Source organism: Protomyctophum bolini, assembly GCF_963924005.1.
Source record: "Protomyctophum bolini genome assembly, chromosome: 23".
NCBI lineage: Eukaryota > Metazoa > Chordata > Actinopteri > Myctophiformes > Myctophidae > Protomyctophum > Protomyctophum bolini.
This window is the reverse complement of record NC_137884.1, coordinates 12443230-12463948: the sequence shown is the minus strand read 5'-3', so window position 1 is coordinate 12463948 and position 20719 is coordinate 12443230. Positions and strand designations below refer to the sequence as shown.

Here is a 20719-nt window from a genome sequence, read left to right as displayed (position 1 = left end):
AGAGTCCGGAATTTTAAATTTACTTGAGTAAACTAAAAAGAAGAAGAAGGGGGGAAAAGCACTGGCATCCAAATGTACCAAAAGTAAAATGCAATATAGGCCTAGTACAGAAATCTTCCATTTCGGGGCGATCCCTGGCACTGCTGGCAGTGACCTTTTTCTTTTCGCAGATAAGTAAGACTGGGACCGAGGCAGGCAGTGCAACTATAGTAACCAATTTACCAAGCCACTTTAAATAAATAAAACATGGCCAAAGTCGCTTATAATACACAGACATGGCAACACGGATTACCAAACGTCCACTTCTTGTACAGTGATGTCACGTGACCCAATGTCGTGTATTTGTTGGTTAATCAGATCATGATGGCGATGCAAAGATCATGAAGCGCAGAACAGGAAGACCAGATTCTATTGGGACACACGTTTGGGTGTAACCAATATGTACAGAGACAGTATTGTAAATTGTATGCACAAGCCAACATGTTATCTCGGAAGTTTTATATGTACCCGTACTGATGATATCAAGATAGCCCTTTTTAAAGCTTACTGTACACCACTGTATACTGCCCACTTGTGGTGCAGGCGAGCTACAGTAAGAGTAAATATAATGATGCTCTCAGAATCCAGCTGAGGCTCCGGAGGCGGACAAGTGCCAGTCATCTGTTTGTAAACAGTGGTGTTCCTACTCTGGATGCTGTTCTTAGGAATCTAATGTACAGTTTTATGATGAGGTTGAATGACTCAAAAAACGAAATCATACTGACTTTGGCCATGCCCAAGAGCAGCATCAGGTACTCCTGCTTCTGGAAACACTGGAGTGTCTGTATGTTTTTTTTTTTTTTTTAGATCTTTGTGTTTTTGTTGCTGTTTTTTGTTTTATTTCTTATTTTTCTGTTGTATTGTCCCCTGTATTGTTGATTGTTATGGACCATGTAGTCTGAAATAAAGATTGATTGATAACCAATTAATCAGCTGCTCTAATGATGGCTCTAATGCTCTATGGGTGGACGCGGTTACTCCGGACTTTGTTTCTTTCTGTAAACTGCAAGTGACAGATAAGACCACCCGGTGTCGCCCGTTCATAGAGTCTATGAACAACCGATTACAAAGTGACTGCAATTCTATGGATGGACTGAGACGTACACCTGAGTGGAAGATAGCCTCTTTTATTTGAGTGGGAGATTAGGGCAACGCTAGCCTAAAAGTGTTTTTACAGAATATTCATCATGATAAATAGAAATTAGAAATTGACCAATTAAAGTAGATCTATAAACAAACCACGTGTAGCCATGAAACATGGTTAACAATAACTAATGATAGTAGCTTGAACATGAATTCATGAATTTATGATATATTAAATAAGTATTAATTAAGGGTTACATTAATTAATAATTAGGGTGCCTTTAATATACCAGCAAGTGTTACCGACTGAACTAAGACAGTGTGCAAGAGACAAGTGTAAAGTGAGGCTGTGAAAACTGATTTGTGGAAGAAGAATCAGAGCAATAAAGTTGCCAAAAAAGCAAACAGTTTGTCTGGAGTCTAGATTTGTTCAAGGGGCTAACTGTATTTGTTTACACCTACACAGCTGCAGCCTTCATCACAAAGGGCTATTTCAAACTATACTTGTACAAAGTTAAAAGTGTAGAAAACTATAGTGTTTTGTGGCAGTACGATTCCATATTTAGTCATTTTCAATTGATTAGCTGACTAGGTCTAGGACAATGGTTCTCAAAGTGGGGTCGGGGGACATCACGATGCGTTGTAGATCTGCCATTTTTAGTCTTGATAACCACTTAAGGCTTTTGGTACATATGGGAGTCTGCTGTTAAATGCATATTAATTTGGGGGTCCTTGACATGTGGTTTGAGAATCACTGAGCTAGGACACCTATAGAGGAGAAATTATGAGCCTATTGTTTATTTTCTACCTCTAAATAATCCTTCTGTAAGCTAAATTCCCATGGAATACATCGTCTCAATAGAGCATATCCAAATCTGTTTAAAATAGAAGTGTCTATTATTACTGTATTGAAAATCATACCTCAATAATTCAAATTACCCTGGTGTTGTAAATAATAGCCATAATACCTTGATACCGCCCAAGCCTAAGACAACAGATTTCACAGACACAAAATATTTTTTTTCTGGCAAGACTTCCGACTTTTTAATTCCACATGTAGTAAAAAATATATATACATACTTCTAACATCATAGGCTTTCAAATCGTCACTATTGATTGGGTGTAAACCTTGTACGTCCAATGTTCCTTTTCAGGAAAGGAAAATAACCTGCGTTTCAATGGATCCAATTAACTTTAAAAGTTTTAAAAGTTTAAACTTTTAACTTTAAAATAAATCTTGCTGCACAGAGTAATTTTCTGATAACATTTCTCATAAACTGTGCAATTGATTGAACATCACTGCTTTTACAATTCAATCTTTTACAATGTTAAACTTATTGTCATTGTGGATTTTCACAGAACTTCTCTCTATGACCATGTCCAATTAAAACAGATCACAGCACTCCTTGGAAGGCACTTAAGCAATAATGTAAAAATTTGAATGACCTGAAAAAGGTCATTAAAATGTTGACATATTATTGCTTATAGCAGCTCAAAGTAAATTTAACATCTAAAGAAATTGACTACAAAAAACAAAACAAAAACAATTGCATAATTTCAGTATACGCTCAATAGGAACCAATTAATCAATGTGAAAGTACATACAGTAGTACATAACATAGTAGACCTCAGTCAATGTGCAAACCCATGTTGAAGGCAAGACATTTAGAGTATATGCTTTCAGAATATTTAAAATAGAAGTTAATGTTAAATGTTGGCAACAGACGAGGTCCGTACTGACAGTGGCCACGCTAATAAACATACATAACATGTTTTTAGTTACTTTTAAAATGTGCTAATGTAACCATTAGTCCATAATTCTGATTAGCAAACATCCATTACTTGTGTGGAACATTGATTAGTTAGTGTCACACATGGTAGCGTTAGTCCGACGTCCCAATAATCTTGACAACCATAAATCCGACTACCCAATATTCCGACCACAGAGCCCTATACCAACCTTATCCCCAAACTCTTAAGCCACGGGTCAGTCTTAACCAGGCAGGCCACGTAGTCAGACTAACAGGATGTCGGACTAACCCCACCGAAAATAGCTGATATACAAGCTTACACCGTGCCATGCTGCGAGCTTGTAGCTCTGCTATTTACCTTGTGCTACACTCACGCACAACTGAGTATCTAACTCAGGCTTTGAGTTTGTGTACATTTTTCAGGTGTTTCTTGAGGTTAGCAGACTGTGTGAATCTCTTGAGGCAGTGGCTGCATTGGTGTGGCTTCTCTCCCGTGTGCGTGTATGTGTGCCTTTTTAAATTGTTAGAATCAAGAAAGCCTCTCTCACAGTAAGAGCACCAGTATCTCTTCTCCCCGTTGTGCCACCTCAGGTGCACATTGAGGTCCATTCTCCTGGCGTATTTCTTCTCACAAAGGTTGCACTCGAATGGCTTCTCCCCCGTGTGCACTCTTAAGTGGGATTCCAGCTCTACTTTTGAGAAAAAGTCTTTATTGCAGAATTGACAGGCAAAGGGCTTCACTCTAGCATGCACCATGTTGAAGTGTCTGTTGAGGGAAAAGCCGAAGGCAAAGCCCTTGCCACATTCCTTGCAGACATGGGCCTGGCCTTTGAGGTGCACATGTCCGTGCCGACGGAGGCTCCTGTTATCTGCAAATGTTTTCCCGCAGAGCGAGCAGGCGAAAGGATGGTCGACCGTGTGCTGGCTGACGTGGGTCCCCAAGCCAGCTGCACTGCTGAAAACACGACCACAAACCGCACACTGGTGCTTGAGCAGCCGCCTACCGATGACTGCTAATGGCTGTAGCGGTGACACGATTGGCGGTGCTCGCTGAGGTATGGATTCCACACCGGTGTTGTGAGGAATGGTGACGGTTAGAGGGGAGGAAATGTTAGATTTGGCTTTTGGGATCTGAGGCCGATTCTGTGGGGTAGAGGCCAATGAATTCAATGATTTAGTCAACGGTCGCCTGATGTTACTGAAAGGTAGTTTTGGAGTTGTGGGGTTCTCATGAGCACTGAGTGCTTTGGCCAACTTGTTAGGATTGGTTGGTTGGAACTTGACAGCATTGATTTTCTTAGTCAACTTCTGACCACAGGCTTCTTTAGCTAGCTTGACATTAGCCAATCTACACCTTTTGGGGCTGACTTCACGACTTAATCTGGGTCTTTTAGCATGAACCTGAGTGGGTTCATCAATACTATTTTTACAGCCATCTTTAGTAAATCCTAGCTTCTTATGGCTAGTAACAATTTGACTTACACTTCTAGACCTATTAGCTGTGACAGAAGAGGTTTTATCTCGACCGATAGGAATGGATTCACTAGAGGTTTTGTTAGCGCAAGGGCTAGAAGATGATTCATGAGACGTCTTTCTAGGGGTGCTACCGTCTCTAACTAATCTAACTTTCTTAGTTCTGCTAGGAAATTTTATTGTGGATAAAATCGGTTTGACATCTTCCTCTTCCGAATCCTGGACAACTGGACAACACCAAGCTGGTGTCAGAGGAATTGGTTCAATTTCTTCTTTACAAACTGGAATATTCAAAACAGGTGACCCTTCTGTTAATGCAGGCAATGATAGTCTAGTCAATCTAACCACTGCAGACCCTTTCTGTTGAAAAACAGGTATTTCACTTGGTGGCACTTTGGTTTCCACGGGGATGTTTGAAATGGTATTTTTCAAACTAGAACAGGTTTGTGTGGATGCACAGTGTGAGGAAACTGCCGATAACTGGTTTGCTGTTGCTGTCTCAGACAAAGTAATTTGAGCTTTCTTGGCTTGAACTGTTAGCATGGCATCCCTCGGTAGAACTGAAGGGAAACTATGAACCCCTTGTGCATTCTTTGGTTGCCGTCTTTGCAATTCTGTAGTATCTTGATCCAGTATTAAGACATCTTCCGCCGTTTCAGAGGATGCTGATGTTACTGGTATCTGCCGTGTAATGTTAGAGTGTTGCGCCATCTCCTCCAAATTAGGTGAAGGTATGATGACGGCTGAAAGCTGGCTCTGAGCTGCCCTTTCGCAACTCGAGTCATCGTCCGCTTCCCAATGTTCTTGTTGAAGGGCAGTCAGTCCTCTGTTTGAAAATGGCTCATCTGTGGGGGGTTCTTCAATGGTAACATAACAGGGAAACAAAGGGAGATATGTACATGTTAAGACATGGTTTTAATCCAAACAACAATTTATCAGGATTTCAATATGAAACTGAAAGTACTACGATTGGTGTGCCGTTTAAATGTAGTCATTGTTTATAATTAGAACGTAAAATGACATATCTTGGTCTCTTGTTCCTTTTTTACCTAATGGCCCCTACACACTGTAGGAGTTTTAAAGTTGTCGGCAAGTCATCAGATCGTTATGCATTTCACACTGCAGGAGTCTTTTTTAAATCGTCTGCCATTATATCGTTGTGGCTTTCACACTAAACGATTGGTCGCAGACTAGGCATCACACACTGCAAGAGTTCACCAAGATGCGATCGAGACCCAATATTAATTTGTTTTTATTTTTACATCTCACGCACGTGCAGGATGCCGTGATACGAGTGCGAGACCGACACAAGAGGACACCTCTCTCTGTGCATGCCACACACATAGGAATAGCCAGGCTACACGGCGAAATGTTTGTGACAGCGTGTAGTGTAGCCTACGAGGGCTGCAGTGATCCTTTCACACACAGCGAGCAAAACCTCTGCGATCTATGCCTGACCTTGCGTCAGATCGGGAGTTGTCGGCGAGCACCAAAAATGGTCCCCGACAGCATAATCGGCAAATATCGTGCAGTGTGTACGAGCCATTAGTTGTTTCTTCTTGACCAATGTTTTATTTAGACAGACGCTTGGGTCATTATTTACCTGATCCTAGTTTATTTTAGGAACTACATTTGTTCTCTCTGCATTCTACCAGTTGTGTTGTTCGTTGACTACATTCTACCGGTCTTGTTGTTCGTTGACTAGAGCTCATGGATAGACCCCTGGGAACCCTGGTCAACGGTTATAGGGTTTAAGTGGCTAACCTCAATGTGACTAAGTTCCTGGTTAAATAAACATTATATAAAAAAGGTGGGACTGTTGGGTCTCTGCTCTACATGTAAAGTGTCTTGAGACACTTTAATCAAATTGAAAATAATTGTATGTTCTTCACCTTGTCCATCGATCGTAGGCTCATCACCCTCCATCTAGATAAACGGAAGAAAAAGGTTGTTACAATCTCATACAAAAAGGCAAGTACAAAGAAAACTGAAAAAGATATCCATCTGTAAGTCCTGGATAACCACGATGTAATCAGTAATGAATTATAAAAACTAACCAAATCTAAGTTGGCAGTTGCTTCTTCTTTTTTAACAAAATAAATATCAGTCAAGACATCCATAATCAGTGGTCCAACTTTTTAGCTGGGGACCCATACATTTGATGTCTCCCTGGGACCCAAAGTAGTGAAAATAGATTTCTCCCTACTAATTTATGGAATTTATTTTATTACCAGTAATCTATGACATTATTGTGATTATTATTTCAATAAAGGGACATTTAATCTCGAGCCTTACAAATGCGTCCACGACTAGTGGGGATCGGAACCAAATATCTGTCATTGCCATGCTGGCTTATGGTGGACTTTTTTTTTTCTCCAAAATTCTATTCTTGCCACAGACATACAAAATGAGTACCCAAACACAATCAAAGACCATTACAGTTCTGTAACTCTTGAGTGTACACATGGAACCTGCCGCCATTGTTCATTTTCCATGGACGAGGTCAAGTCTCGCCACCTGTCTACTGACATATTGATCACTCAGTGGTCAAGCTCTCTTACCAACAGATGACTTCCATCTCCATGTGTCCCAGGCTGCAGCAAGGCTCCCACAGGAATGAGGTCTGAAAGACAACAGCAGCAGGCCTGCCACAATTACTTCATAATATTCGCCTGATCCCAAATATTTTAGATAATAAGTTATTTAAATAGACCGGCAATGTATGTCGTTGTCAAATTGGTTAGACTGATGTTGATGCAACCAATTTCCCTGGGGACCCCCTGGAAGCCCTCACCCCACTTTGAGAACCACTGTTTTACATAATGACTGCTTTGAGTGGGTACAGAATGGAGCTATGGACCAGAGCTACTTTAACCCCATCATCCATATTCAGGGAGTATGGGAGTAGCTCTCGTCCATAGCTCTAATGCTAATGCAACGCATTAGAGCTATGGATCAGAGCTAGGTATCGGGGTAACATTAGCCAAAAAGCAACAGATATCAAAAGCGTAGATTGGCTATTATTATTATTGGCAAAGGAAACTTTATACTAAGCACAGTTGCAACTCATGTCCGTGTACTAGGTTAGGTACAGTAGATTTATTCAAGAACTGTATTTAAGTACCATTTTGAGGTATACTTTTACTCAAGTACCGGTAAATGTTTACTTCCGGCCATTTAAGTAGTATTTCTACGTTGCCGTATTGATACTTTTACCCAAGTTAAAAACAAAGGTGAGTACTATCGTACTATCCCTATCCCCCCACTGGTTTTACTAGAAATTAAAACTGACCACACTGCACGCCGGCGTCCTGTCTGCTGCGCGGACCTCGGGCTGCAGTACTAGTGGTGGTGGTAGCGGTGGCGGCCGACCTGGTGCATCTGGTGCGCAGGGCGTCGTTCTCCCGTCTCATGGTGCAGATGCCCGCCCGCAGCTCCTCCACCATGGCCTCGTACAGCCGCGTGGTCTCCGCCACGGCGCTCCGCAACATGCCGTCCATCACGGTGGCATAGCGCGCCTCAAAGTCCAGGTCCACGTCCTCTAGCGGCATCTTGAGTTTTTTTTAACTATGCGTTATGCATTCATATAACTGTTATCAGTGGCTTCTTCTTCCTCCGGCTTTCGCTGCCCTTCGGTCCGGTCTATCTAGTTCGTCTTGTTGCCTTTTTTCAGGACCGGATGTTTTGTCGTTTGAACATCTGCAATGCATTCTGCGGTGTTGCCAGATTTTGCGAGATATAAGCGACCAGGTGAAAACAACCCCAAAAGAAGCATCTCCACACAGAGAGCAATTTAAATCCAATATTCATCAGCTATTTCCCAGAGTCTGTTTTTGATTGATTGATTGAAGTATTTATTAACAGTTTGCAGAGTTACAGTACATTTCAAGCACAACTCAATACAAAAACTGTTTGTATTTACACACACACACACACACACACACACACACACACACACACACACACACACACACACACCACCTGGTCTTTGACATAATTTTTTTTGAGAACCACTGGTTTAAAACATTAGGAAACCAGACCAAATAAGCAACTTTGAAAATGGGGTGCCCTATTGTAAACAAGTTGGTGTCGTCCACTCACAGTTAACAGTTTTTGTATTGAGTTGTACTTGAAATGTACTGTAATTCTGCAAACTGTTAATAAATCAATTAAAAACTACCAATATTTACAAGCAAATTCACATAAAAACAAGCCCATAGTCGCTTATAAGCGGACATGGCAACATTGCTGCAACAACCGGTCCTTTGCTTTTTAGGTGCATACCGCCACCTACTGTACGGAGTATGTAGCCTGAAGTCCCTCCCACCCAACTCCCTACAATGCCATTGCCTACATTAATTAACGCCATTATTAAGCAAATACATTTGTAATAATTAATTACACTAGGCCTACATAATAATACTAATCATCTTAAAACAACATGCTGCTTACACACAGCTGCCTCAGTAATAATACAATTATGCCATGAGGGACCAAACCAGTACTTTTAGTTTACCGTTCATGTTTTTATTCCAATTTGCTTTTGCTTTGAGGGCCTTGCTGCTGTAAACAAAATTGCCCCCTTGGAGGTAAACTTTATCTTACCGTGGGACTTTTACTTAAGTCATGTTACTTTCACAATAACCATTTCACATAAATGTGTGTGTGCAGTGACCACCTTTCTAAATAGGCTACATTTTTTGTTGTCTTTGTAAGCATAGTGACCTCAGGGCCAAGTGAAGTTTCGTGTGGCATGGAATGTAGGGGGGAGGGGAGGTGTAAGACAGGAGAGGAACTACAATGGCCAATCGCTTACTTAAAGTAAGGTACCTCCCGCCCGTCTCGGTGAGAGACCAGTTCACAAGTTCAGAGTGGCTCCTCCTGCACACCTGGTTATCTTCCCCAAGCAGCAAATGGAACGAAACAGCAACGACAGGCGGGTTTTACTTTCAATGCATATCGGAGAAATGGTAAGAAACCCCCTCCTATAAAGTATGTGCATGCAGCATGAGGGACGTTCTCCAGGGAACTGGGCGATGGGGTCCACAACAATAACTCTTAAAGAAGAAGGATGTTCAACAGGCCAGATGGATGACAAGATTCCAGCCGGAAGATACGGCCGAGGTCACGACAGGGGTCAAGGTGGACCTGCTGGGAGGCCCTACGGCAGACAAGGGGAGTTTTGAAGACGAAGGCGCTGAGATGGCCAGGTGTTGGTGTAAATCCTTGATCACTAGACACTTGGGACAGTTGGGCTGATAAGAGAGTGCCAAACCCGGAAGACTGCAGAGGGAGAGACGGTTTAGTGGTGATAAATTAAAATTTTGCATGAGGTCAGTGTTGTTCACTTAAGCATTATTTTTCTTTATGGTTGTTTTTGAAAACCTGTAAATGCACCATGGTTTGTGCGTTTAATATGAGGAAGTCTTCCAGTGTTTGGCCCCAGCACTCCCACCAAAACTACCCAGGCAGTGCAGGCACTAAAAGAAAGAAGTGCTTTTGGAACCCGAATTGTATTTTTCCTCTCTGTAATTGCATAATTACTAGCAAATCCAACCACACTAGTCTCTCATGACAGACTGTTGACTCAAGGAAAACAGGCTGCTGTTTTTCCTTTATTTTTTGACGAAGGGTTCTCAGATTGCAACAGCACAAACAAGCTGTGAACGGGAATACCGGACAACTCGCCTCGGTGCTTCCCCGTTTTTCCTCCCGGAATTAATTTGTCACCAGTGAGGGGGATGACTTTGTAATATGCTATTGGCTGTTTGTATTCTTTTTGGAAAAATATAAAAAGATACTCCTGTAGAAAGGCTATATTATTTTACTTATATTGACCCTGTAAACAATTTAGTATTATTTAGTATTATGTAAGGTTTTGCACACTCAAATGGTACCTCGTCAGATAATCCCCACATAGCCTACAACAACTTCTGTGAACAGACTTCAATGTAGTAGCTTTTCATAAATTATATTTGCTGTCTGCTGTCATGAAAGTTTATAGTTAGAGAAATTCAAAGTCCAGCCGTCTGCTGTTCAGCCTCTCCCACCCCTCACTGGGGAACATTCTGGGAGGAAAACAGAAACGGGGCGAGTGGTCTTGATACCGTGAACGGATGCATGACCACGTACGTACTACGACGTAGCTATCCAGAGGCGACTTTAAATAAATGATCCAAGTACTTCTTCCACCTCTCACCACCACCAACAATGAAAGAAAGAACACAGCCATGTGTGCGGTAAAATGTTATTGTCAAATATTAAACATCACCAATGCCGCTTTACCTCATTTAGATTCCAATCGTTTTTCTATTTTCAAAACGATCATAATAAAGAAATCCATAACAAGTAGAGGTCAAGCTCATCTGCTCCAGACATTGCACACCCACCAAGTATGTCTGTATAGTTAATATTGTATTTCAGTTTAGAGTTGAATGAATATAAACATGAGGCCATGAATGTAAAAAATAACATGGAATCACAAAATCAAACTATCTGCATAACATACTGTAAACACAGACCAACTCCTAATGAAAAAATATTCCCAGTGACTATGACCACCAAACGTCATCATTAGAGGGAATCCAGTAGTGTTAAACGTGTGTAGAGTAGTTCTCATGGTCAACCTTTATAGCAACAGTGATTACGATAAAATAAAACATTCTCAAATCCCAATCTCAAGAGGACCTGCGTGCATAGTTTGCATAGCTCATCGCCAGGCATGTGTCACGTTTCAGTCGAGCGGGGGACGGAACTTCCCGTCGTTGCCAACGGAATCAGGAAACTCCTGGAGTATACGGCCAACCACACAGGATGGGAGGTCGACCAGGACCTCTCTTTGAACGGATCCCCAACACCAAGATACAAAACCGGTCTGTGCCAGGAACCTGTAACGCCTGAATGACAGGGAAGACATTGTCATTAAATTGCTGTATGTTTACAAGCTCTTTTTGCAAGACACCATTGTGCAATAAAGTATGAAATAGCGCTTAAGACAAAAATGCTGACATTTGTTAAAATTGCCTTGCGGGTTGACTAGGTACTACACTACAGGTATCGCATAACAAGGTGGGGCATGCATTCCCAACTTGCATCGTTTCTGAGTAGGCTGGAGCCTAACGGACATTATTGGGGGGGGACACAGAATTTAAACTATTTTCTGTTATAATACAACTTTGATAACAGAACAAAAACGTACTCTCCCTCCGTTTTCCTCTTAACACGGCCATAGTTTTCTTTGTACACGTTGTGCATATGCTGTAGGTGGAAACCATTCAAGCAGATTACTTCAAAGCCTGGATGATCAATCATGCACGTTGTGTTTGGCACATCGTTTATTCTTCTTACAACCTTTTGTGGGGGAAAAAAAAGAAAACCTCATGTCACTATGCAACACATCGCAAGGCTTTAAATCTGCCATTTCCACAATTTAAATTGATACATGACACCATTAAGTGGGTAATCAAATCATAATAATCAATTGAATGTATTAGTTGAAATATAAATACAACACACTTTAAAAAGTAATAAATAGAATAATCAGTAAGAAAATAATCCTACAATGGAATGTTTTAACAACTGTAACCAGCAGTGCAGGAAGATACACCAGCAGAATATTTCACATGTTACTTTACCTTTGGAATTTCCCGACAACAGATGTTTGCCTTTTCAGTTTGCATTTTAGAGCATTTCCCACACGTGCACCTATTAACAGCAGCATACAGAGAACATGTTTGTGACTGAAAGACTAAATCCACAATTATGTCACAAAGTAAGCAGGTAATGATGAGTATAATATTTACCAAGCAGAGGCGTCCTGCCGTAATCTTTGTTGCTGTGGGTTTTCATCCTGCCCAATCTGTCCATCCTCATTTTCTGAATCGGAAGGCTCTTCAGGCTCGAACATGTACGGTTTTATCTCAGACATTGGGACAAATGTGTAATCTGATTTGGGGGGAAAACAAGAAGAAAAAAAAGGGGGGGACCTTTAGGAGATTCAAAATCTTAAAATACTTGGTATCATCCACCTAGAAGTTACTGTAAATATGAAAATATTGAAATGAAAATATTGCCAGCATTAGAGACACTGCTGTTAACGAGTTGAACCGCAGCATGCCCATGTCAAGGATCCCCAAGATTATATGTAATTGGCTGCCGACCCCCATCTGAAAGTATGTTGTTCCAGGGACCCCCAGTTAAAAACTCAAATCTTGGCTGTGAAAAAATATATATTTCAAAGATTTGCACTACATTTTCACGATCTTTCAAAAATAGCAGACCTACAAGCTCGTAGCGCAGCACTCAGTGCCACGCTATGAGCTTGTAGATCTGCTATTTTTCAATGGCTAAAGTATAACAATGCTTAAAACACCAAAAGGGGTTCCCGCCCGCAAAATGGGTTAAAGTAGACTGACCTACACTGGACACCTCCCACTCATCACCCTCATCAGTGGCTTCAGAAGCAGAGTCAGAACTGTTTGAAGGCATGTCTCCATCAGCAACGTGATCCGCAACTTCAATCTTCACTGCCGGCATCGTTGAGACATCAAGACCCTCCTCTGGTATTAGAAAGATCTCCACCGGTTCCTCTTTAATCTGTGGAGGCTGTGGTTCCTCCTTGACTGGACCAGGGATGCCCTCCTGCGTAAGGCAAATCTCCTCCTTACACACGACGATGTCTAGAAGGAGAAGAATGACGTGTACAAAATGAGGAATCACTGGGTTAGATCAGAAACGAAACAACTAAACATCTCACAGATACAAAAAGCAAACGGGCATCGATAGCATCCGCCACTCGCAAACTAAAATCTGTCTGAAGTTGTGTTTACAGACACAGCTGTGACGGATTCTTCAAACAATCAATAGCAGCTGTTATACTGTACGGTGTACGTCACTGCTTTGGCACTGCTTAGCATAGCTCTGACCCAGCCTGAGGATGGCTCATTTCATACCACTTTGACACAACTCAGCCCAGTTCTGTAAAGTGGAAACGGTGGCACTGCAGTGTTGAGTGGTGTTAGGCATGCCAGTGGAAATTGGGCTTGAAAGATTCTACTTTTAAGGGGACATAGTTACAAAACTGACTAATTGTTCTACATGGTTTAGCCGAAAACCCAGCTGTAAAAGAAAATACAATGTAAACCATGGTTATGAGACACTAAAAGCCTTTCAGTTATAGTGTTAATGTATAACGACTGTATAACTGGCTAAATATATTGGGATATTATCATTGTCATATTCTTTGCTGTGATGATTCTATATTGAAAATTAGAGATCGTGTGACAGCAGTACATCAGAACAGAAACAATGAAAGAAAGATATTATGAAACTTACTGAGGTCTTCGCAGTCTTCAGCGTCCTCGTGTTTAAAATAAATGATCCCGGGTGAGTTCACAGACGGCTCTGAAATGAAGGAATTCAATAACTAACTAGGTCACAGTGGTCTCTATAATAATAATAATAATAGTAAAGCTTGTGGATGGATCTAGATACACAGTGAAGAATACAGTAGGCCCTCATAAGGACAGTGATGGGGCACAGGGGTGGCAGTGGTTCATGGGGCAAGAGCAGCCACTTGGGAATCGGAAGGTTCGATCCCTGGCTCACCCTGGGGTAGTGCGCAAGACATATTACGCCCAATTCTTCCCAATAAGTGCCTTGCATGGTTTCCTTGGTGTCATATGTCAATGAGTACATAAATAAATAATATTAATAATACATAGATAAAGGCACTCAAGACACACAAAAATAATATTCTTTATTGTCCCTAAGGATATTCGTCTTCACAGTCTGTTCAAACACCCACATCAAAAACAACACAGAGCACATAACACCAAGACAATACAAAAACATGAGGTGCCCACAGTAGCCAATACAGAACCATCCTATCGGCAGAGCAGTTTGTTTTGTTTAATGCCTGAGGGAACAAAACTCCTACTAAAACGGACCATTTTCCATGGCAAGGTTCTGTATCTTTGTCCAGATGGCATGAGGTTAAAGAAGCGATACAGGGGGTGATCAGTGTCATTTGATATTTAAAGTGCTACCCGTGTGATGGCCTTATTGTTCATTTCAGTGTGGGTGTAGGATGTCCGATGACATCTCAGAGAGAGGCAGTGAAACTTACTGATGTCTTCGGGTTCCTCCTTTTTAATTGAAACCGGTTTGATCTGGTCCACCTCCATGTTGCACTCCACGGAGCCTGGAATGAAAATAAATAGGAATTCCAAGGGTTTAAGATGAGAAACATCTCTTACAATCAACCATTTAACAGACAATAAGGAAGAGGTAACATGGCCAATCAGTTGTCAGTTGTTTAAGTTACTTACTGGGTCCTCGCTGAATATTCAGGACATAATAGAGACAGTGAAACTTACTGAAGTCTGGATGGTCTTCCTCCTTTTTAACAGTAACAGGTCTGGTTGGGTCCACCTCCATTTTTAAGTCCATATTCTGGAATAATATAATTGAGATCCTAGGAGGGAAATTAGAAAAACGTAACACACACACACACACACACACACACACACACACACACACACACACACACACACACACACACACACACACACACACACACACACACACACACACACACACACACACACACACACACACACACACACACACACACACACACACACACACACAATCATAATATCCTTCTAAATGGTTCAAACATTTTCAACACATTTCAAAGAATTCCTAATAGCCAATATGTCAATTTGTGCATGTAGATCGGCCATTTTCAGCATGCAACAAGGAATAAACCAGGCTTAGCATTACCAGAGGATGAACTGCTGTGCTTACAGTCAGTGTACCTGTAGGTAAAGTGTCTCTCTGTCTCCTCAAGGTAAGGAGCCAAAGATGATGCACGCCTTAATGGAGAAACGTTTCAGCCTTGTTCCAGACCAACACCTGAATACATTAGAAGAGCACTTCCAGAGTTTGTAAAGTATAATAATAATAAATATATTATCACTAAACTGAAGGAATATCTAATATTTAAGGAGTTGATGAGGAAGTCTGTAATGACGATGTTTCCCAACATCTAGCCATAAACAAATAAAAATAATTTGCAATTTGTTGACCATGTTAATTAACTTAATTTATCCACATGGCTTTTCATGAATTAAAAAAAAAGTATGGTATACTGGGATAAAGTTGCACTACACCCTTTCAAAATACAAACATATTTAGTTCTTAGGCTACTCCACTAGGCTACCCTTTTCCCCACTACAATCATATTGTACAGCTTGATTAGATGATTCATAGCAAAGATATTTCAGCAAATATCTACGTTTTCTTACTTCTTTTTTTAAAACGTAAGTAACCACTGCTGTCCTGAGTGTTGTTTGTTTGTTTTGGTTTTTCTTTTTTTTTGGGGGGGGGGGGTGTATTCCACCTTTGCTGTTCATTCAGTAGCCTTCTAAATGTGTCCCACTCTTATGTCAAAGGTCACAAGTAAGTTGATTTACTTACTTACAGTTAAATAAGTATTCAGTAGATCAGTTAAAACGTTTACTTGACCCGCTTCAGAAAACAACTATCCTATCCATACCTGTTGCAGCAGCACTCTTATAGCTGCATCGGTGTGGTGTACTGGGAGATAGATCTACCCTGGGATCCTGTCTAAAATATTAAACGAGCAACACTGTCGTAACAATTTAGAAGCTCACGTGCTGAGTTCGCGAAAATGCCGTTTTGGTGACGTTAATACAATATCGGTAGACCTACAACAGAGCTCGTGGTGGTCGTTGTTTACAGTCGCGCCACTGAAACCATATTACTACAAAGCTAACTGTAAACAAAACAAGAGTTCCGGTCCTGGCTTTCAAAATAAATCCATAACAAACATTTATTGTCTCTGGGTGGAAACCAGCGTAAAGTTGCATTACTGCCACCTAGTGTGTGGAAAAACTATCTCTAGGGCCTAGGCCTACTTCATTGAGCAGTGAGCACTACTAAATTAGCAGTGTAGAAGGACTGTTGCATTTGTATTACTGACGTAATAAACTGGCCTACAAGTAGGCTCTGACAATGGGTGCAATCGGCACTACACGGTAATCTGTCAATGGATTACAATGGCAGGCTATTACATAACCAGAGGGCAACCGGAGGGGAGGGGACATACCTTCCCTACTACTTGGCCTCACTACCCGAACCCACCTCACCCCTGCCCACTTTGACAGGCTGGAATGGCTTAAGGTTGACGACAGAGTACAGCACCTTGCAATGGGTCTGGTCCACAAGATTCGTTACACCATCAAGATACCCATGTACCTGTCTAAATACTTCCTTAAGTCCACACCCACAACACCAGAGGGAGTTCAACAAACCATTGCAACCCAGATTCGGCACAAACAAGGGATTAAATTAATTTCGCTCCCATACCACCAAAATGTGGAACACCCTAACAAAAGTCATTTAGACATGCGAATCCCTTGACTCCTTCAAAACTGCTCTCAAAGGGCATCTACGCCATTCTACGGACGGCTGTAATTCGAAACTGGCCCCCGTAAAATCTGAATCCACCCACCCCTGTTTCCCCTCACTGTATATGTTTTCCCTTTTTTACCTCCTATGATGATTTATTTTTTTAATACTATAGTTGTGTATATTCGTACGTCTCTAAATGTTTTGATGAATTGAAAATGGTGGGCCCAATTGTAAACAAGTGTAATGCTTTATGGTGTCGTCCACTCACTGTTAACAGTTTTTGTATTGAGTTGTACTTGAAATGTACTGTAATTCTGCAAACTGTTAATAAACCAATCAATCAATCAATCCCAATGGGCATCCGCCCTGAAAATGCATCCTTGAATGTGAACATTAAAGTACACAACCCATGGCATGAAGCCTTGAATTCATGATGTTTTATTATGGTTCTTTGATGACTGGGTCATTAGTCACTAGGAGATTCTGCAAGTCTATAGTACCAAAGTTGATGTATATATATTTTTTTGTTGAAATGTTTGTCTGTGTCAGACCCCAGGAAGACTATAGCTTTTGTCATGGCAAAATCAAATTTGCGGGAAATTTGGGGATCCTAATAAACTATATACAATCCTACCGGAGACTTAGCCGGTCATCAAATTATCAATCTGAGAATCCCATCGTCAAATATTCGGGAAAACAGCGGTTCCCCTGTTGAGACTATCAAATTATTGGCTTCGGAATGCGACAAAAACCTCATCTGAATCTCACTGAATTCAAGGCTTAATGGGGTGTGTCGTGTATAATTCGCTGGTTCCCAGACAGTGGGTCGGGACCCATTTGTGGGTCATGGACACATTTGTAAGGGTCACAACTAAATATCCCGTATTATCTTAGTTTCCTACATTCTTTTAAATTAACATAATTTAAAAAATCATGAATTTTAGTGAAAATAGCTTAGCTTGTGTATATCTGCCATTTTCACTAGTTTGGGTCCTGGGGAGACATTACATTTTTATTTTGGGACACGAGCAAAAACGTTTTGGAACCAGTGTAATTGATAGAAAATAAAGTTTTTTTGGGGGGGGGGGGGAGGTCCTTGGGCCTGAGTCCTTTAAACCATTACGTAACCTTATTAAATGAGATGTATCATTCATTGGTAAGAGAGCACACGTTGCTGCAGCACCAAGAATGTCAGAGAGAGACATCTGTGGTCTATTACGTACAATATATTTTACATAAAAAATAGGTACAAAATCCAAATGGTGTTTTCATGAAAAAATATTCAAACATCATTTTTGGCCAATTTTGACAGTCCTAGTAGCCATGATGCTGGATACACTCTCAAAGTCAATCTTCTCCACGATGTTCTTGGGCTTGATGCTCTCCTGGTTGCAGATGAAGATCTGCCCTTCCTTGTTCTCTGTCCAGCCATGCTTGCTCATCCACACCTTCGCCTGGGTGTCGAGAGGGTCCCCCAGCATCTCGGCCAGTAGGCCACGTTCAATGTTCTGGTAGGTGATGCCCACCACGTGGCAGATGAAATTGCGTACAGAGTCCTCGAAGCCAGTGATTCCGTCGATGACCTCCCTGTTCTCCTCAAGACTCGTCCAGAAGCTCTGGAAGTGGCAAGTCTCCAGCAGGCTCCCCAGGTGGAGTATCTGCTTGATGGGTCGTTCCTCTTGGTGTGTCTGATCGATCATGCACCTGCACAGGGTGAAGTCGGTTTGGGGCAGGTTGGTCAGGGCCTTCAAAAGGATCTGTGACGTCACATTCATCTGGAAGTAGGCTGGGTTGAACTGGTACAGTTTGAGAACAGCCAGGTTAGCCTCGCCGTCGTACACATTCTCTTTGGCTTGTGCCTCCACATATCGCTCCAGCGTAGCAAGGTTTTCTGGGTTATACCTATCGATTCCACGCAAGAGATTCTCCACGACCGGCCTCATCTCCTCGAATGACGCCGCCATGTGGGTCAAACCTTTATGTTGGTGTGTTTGTGGTAAAATGATGGAGTCAACAGAGAACCAGAGGCAGAAAGAGCTTGGAATGGAAGCTCGATGGATGGACAATCACCACCACAGAATTACAGAATTCACTTTAAAGAGTTATTACATACGATGTAATACAATGGGTGTGGATTCTAAAAGAATGCTTATGGCATACACAAATTCCTTTCAGTTTGGGCCTTTGAACAAATTAGTAACGTGATCTCCTCGGGTGTGAGAGGTCTGATGGAGTCGAGCTATCAAATCAAAACTACAATAGACGTTAAGAGATTCTACCAACCAACATATTCCAGCAAGCTTGTGGAGTCTTTAAATAGCCCCACACCCCAGTGATGAGGTCATGGCTGCATCATGTTTATGTCACCTTGACACTTGGTACATCTACCGGCTATTTAGTGTAAGTGTAGTTAGTAGTTTACAATAATCGGTATATCATTTTCCATCATGTGGAAACCTTTTCAATCCAGTACATCATTTTCTAATCAATCTAATCTGCACTTTATATTCATTGGGCATGACTGCACTTTAGGCGTAACTATCCGTCACCCTGATAGGCAAACTGTCTATGTTGCAGGATTCCCCTGCCATAATGTAGGCAATCAGGGCCTCAACGACTTCCTATAGTTAAATATGTCAGAGCCACACCATGATAAATATAGTATTATATATATAATATTGGCAGTATTTCTTGCCTATTAATGGTGCGGCCCCTGACCAAGGCAGATGATGGATGGAGCCCGCACACCACAGGTACAAGAATGACGTTCTTTATTGAGAAATCTGACGTTTCGATCTATTTGATCTTCATCAGGTCAAGGGTGCCCCTGACCAAAACAGAAAGAGTGTTTGTTGCCTAAATGAAGGGGAACAGGCGCTTCTTGACGATGTGGAGGACGGTGAACAAGTACAGCATCAGGGCAAGGAAGACGAACAGCTTGTCTGTCAGCTCACGGCGGCCGTACTTCAGGATGAGCCTCCTTCCCAGGTGGATGGTCCCCGCCATGGAGCGGAACTCCTCGTTGGTCTCCTGGATAGTCCTGGAGGAGGTGGCCAGCGCGCCGACGGCGTCCACACTCTGCTTGACGTTGTGGTCCATCATCCTGCAGATGGACATCAGGCTGTCCGTGATGTCACTGCTGGTCCGAACCAGGCCGTCCTTGGCCACCGTCCTCTGTCTGAGCGCGGGGTCGTCTCGTCCGCTTCGCAGCAGTTCCTCTTTCTCCGCCTGGTCGATGGCCAGTTTGCAGGCCAGGTTGGCTTTACGCCATGCCGCCCGGCTGCTCAGCATGTGCCTGCGGTGGCTCTCCGTCTCCGTCTGGATGGCCAGCGTGTCTCTGTCTCTGTCCTGCTCTCTGGACATCTGCTCCAGGTCCCGTATTCGGAGTCCGAGCTGGTCGAGCTCGACTTTGACCCGAGAGTTGAGCTCCGCGAGAACAGACATGGGGCCACGGCATTCTCTGATGTCCTGAATGAGAGCTTTGATCTCGAGGTCGTGTTTGATTATTCCTTCTCCGCAAATCCGGACGTCTGAGGAAGACGCCATTCTTTGTTTTGTTTTTTAAAGGAAATTGACATCATTAGAAAGTGTCCTCTAAAGTGCCCAGAGTGTCCACTTTTGGTCATGTCGTGTTAACACACTATATTTCTCTCTCTTATGTTGCTAGTGATGTCACACAGATGTGTCCAACCTCACACTATGATTGGCTGAGATGTATCATCAACGTCTCCAAATTTAAAAACTGCAGTCTGTCTTCATGCTCAAATATGGAGATATTAGAACCACTGCTGTAGACTATGAGTAGCCTATTGGCTGTGAGTATAGCCTATGAGTAACCTGTAGGGTAAAGCAGAGGTTCTCTGGAGGGGGTTCAAGGGGGGTCCCGAGCAAAATATGTTAATATTGCATCAAAATGGTTTAACCACTTTAACCAT

The 20719-nt window shown here is 42.1% G+C and overlaps 4 protein-coding genes across 8 annotated transcripts; all 4 read right to left on the bottom strand.

Annotated features, from left to right (window-relative positions):
* Positions 1 to 2669: 2669 nt before the first annotated feature.
* LOC308310931 (uncharacterized protein) lies at positions 2670 to 8033 on the bottom strand. 2 transcript variants are annotated; one of them, XM_080757392.1, is made up of 5 exons: positions 7639 to 8033; positions 6908 to 6969; positions 6239 to 6272; positions 3288 to 5203; positions 2670 to 3242 (listed from the first exon to the last, which is right to left on the bottom strand). In XM_080757392.1, exons 1-5 carry the CDS (start codon positions 7895 to 7897, stop codon positions 3228 to 3230), a joined length of 2286 nt encoding a protein of 761 aa, XP_080613518.1. In that variant the 5' UTR covers positions 7898 to 8033; the 3' UTR covers positions 2670 to 3227. The 2 variants fall into 2 exon arrangements, with proteins under 2 accessions (XP_080613518.1, XP_080613517.1); XM_080757391.1 differs by having other exon boundaries at positions 2670 to 5203.
* Positions 8034 to 8946: 913 nt separating this feature from the next.
* On the bottom strand, positions 8947 to 16143 carry LOC308310868 (uncharacterized protein). 4 transcript variants are annotated; one of them, XM_080757323.1, is made up of 11 exons: positions 15907 to 16121; positions 15156 to 15263; positions 14723 to 14820; positions 14473 to 14547; positions 13680 to 13748; positions 12761 to 13024; positions 12149 to 12290; positions 11981 to 12050; positions 11545 to 11696; positions 11034 to 11242; positions 8947 to 9629 (listed from the first exon to the last, which is right to left on the bottom strand). In XM_080757323.1, exons 3-10 carry the CDS (start codon positions 14793 to 14795, stop codon positions 11080 to 11082), a joined length of 1008 nt encoding a protein of 335 aa, XP_080613449.1. In that variant the 5' UTR covers positions 14796 to 14820; positions 15156 to 15263; positions 15907 to 16121; the 3' UTR covers positions 8947 to 9629; positions 11034 to 11079. The 4 variants fall into 4 exon arrangements, with proteins under 4 accessions (XP_080613449.1, XP_080613448.1, XP_080613451.1 ...); XM_080757322.1 differs by lacking the exon at positions 8947 to 9629 and having other exon boundaries at positions 10591 to 11242; positions 16083 to 16143; XM_080757325.1 differs by lacking the exon at positions 8947 to 9629 and having other exon boundaries at positions 10591 to 11242; positions 15132 to 15263.
* Positions 16144 to 18073: 1930 nt separating this feature from the next.
* LOC308310649 (eukaryotic translation initiation factor 3 subunit K-like) lies at positions 18074 to 18748 on the bottom strand (the record flags this gene model as incomplete). Its single annotated transcript, XM_080757030.1, has 1 exon — positions 18074 to 18748. One exon carries the CDS (start codon positions 18746 to 18748, stop codon positions 18074 to 18076), a length of 675 nt encoding a protein of 224 aa, XP_080613156.1.
* An 892-nt stretch (positions 18749 to 19640) lies between these two features.
* On the bottom strand, positions 19641 to 20330 carry LOC308310728 (vesicle transport protein SEC20-like; the record flags this gene model as incomplete). The annotated part of the gene is made up of 1 exon (XM_080757124.1): positions 19641 to 20330. The coding sequence occupies one exon, from the start codon at positions 20328 to 20330 to the stop codon at positions 19641 to 19643; it is 690 nt and encodes a 229-aa protein (XP_080613250.1).
* Positions 20331 to 20719: the final 389 nt, after the last annotated feature.

Coding starts and splice junctions, on each gene's coding strand:
- LOC308310868 (XM_080757322.1), bottom strand. CDS start 14,795: ATGGACTTAAAAATGGAGGTGGACCCAACCAGACCTGTTACTGTTAAA. Junction 13,025..13,679: donor TGAAGACTGCGAAGACCTCA/GTAAGTTTCATA, acceptor TTCTCCTTCTAG/ACATCGTCGTGTGTAAGGAG. Junction 12,051..12,148: donor CGGCAGGACGCCTCTGCTTG/GTAAATATTATA, acceptor TGCTGTTAATAG/GTGCACGTGTGGGAAATGCT.
- LOC308310931 (XM_080757391.1), bottom strand. CDS start 7,897: ATGCCGCTAGAGGACGTGGACCTGGACTTTGAGGCGCGCTATGCCACC. Junction 6,970..7,638: donor GGACGCCGGCGTGCAGTGTG/GTCAGTTTTAAT, acceptor GTTGTCTTTCAG/ACCTCATTCCTGTGGGAGCC. Junction 6,273..6,907: donor GAGATGGAAGTCATCTGTTG/GTAAGAGAGCTT, acceptor CCGTTTATCTAG/ATGGAGGGTGATGAGCCTAC.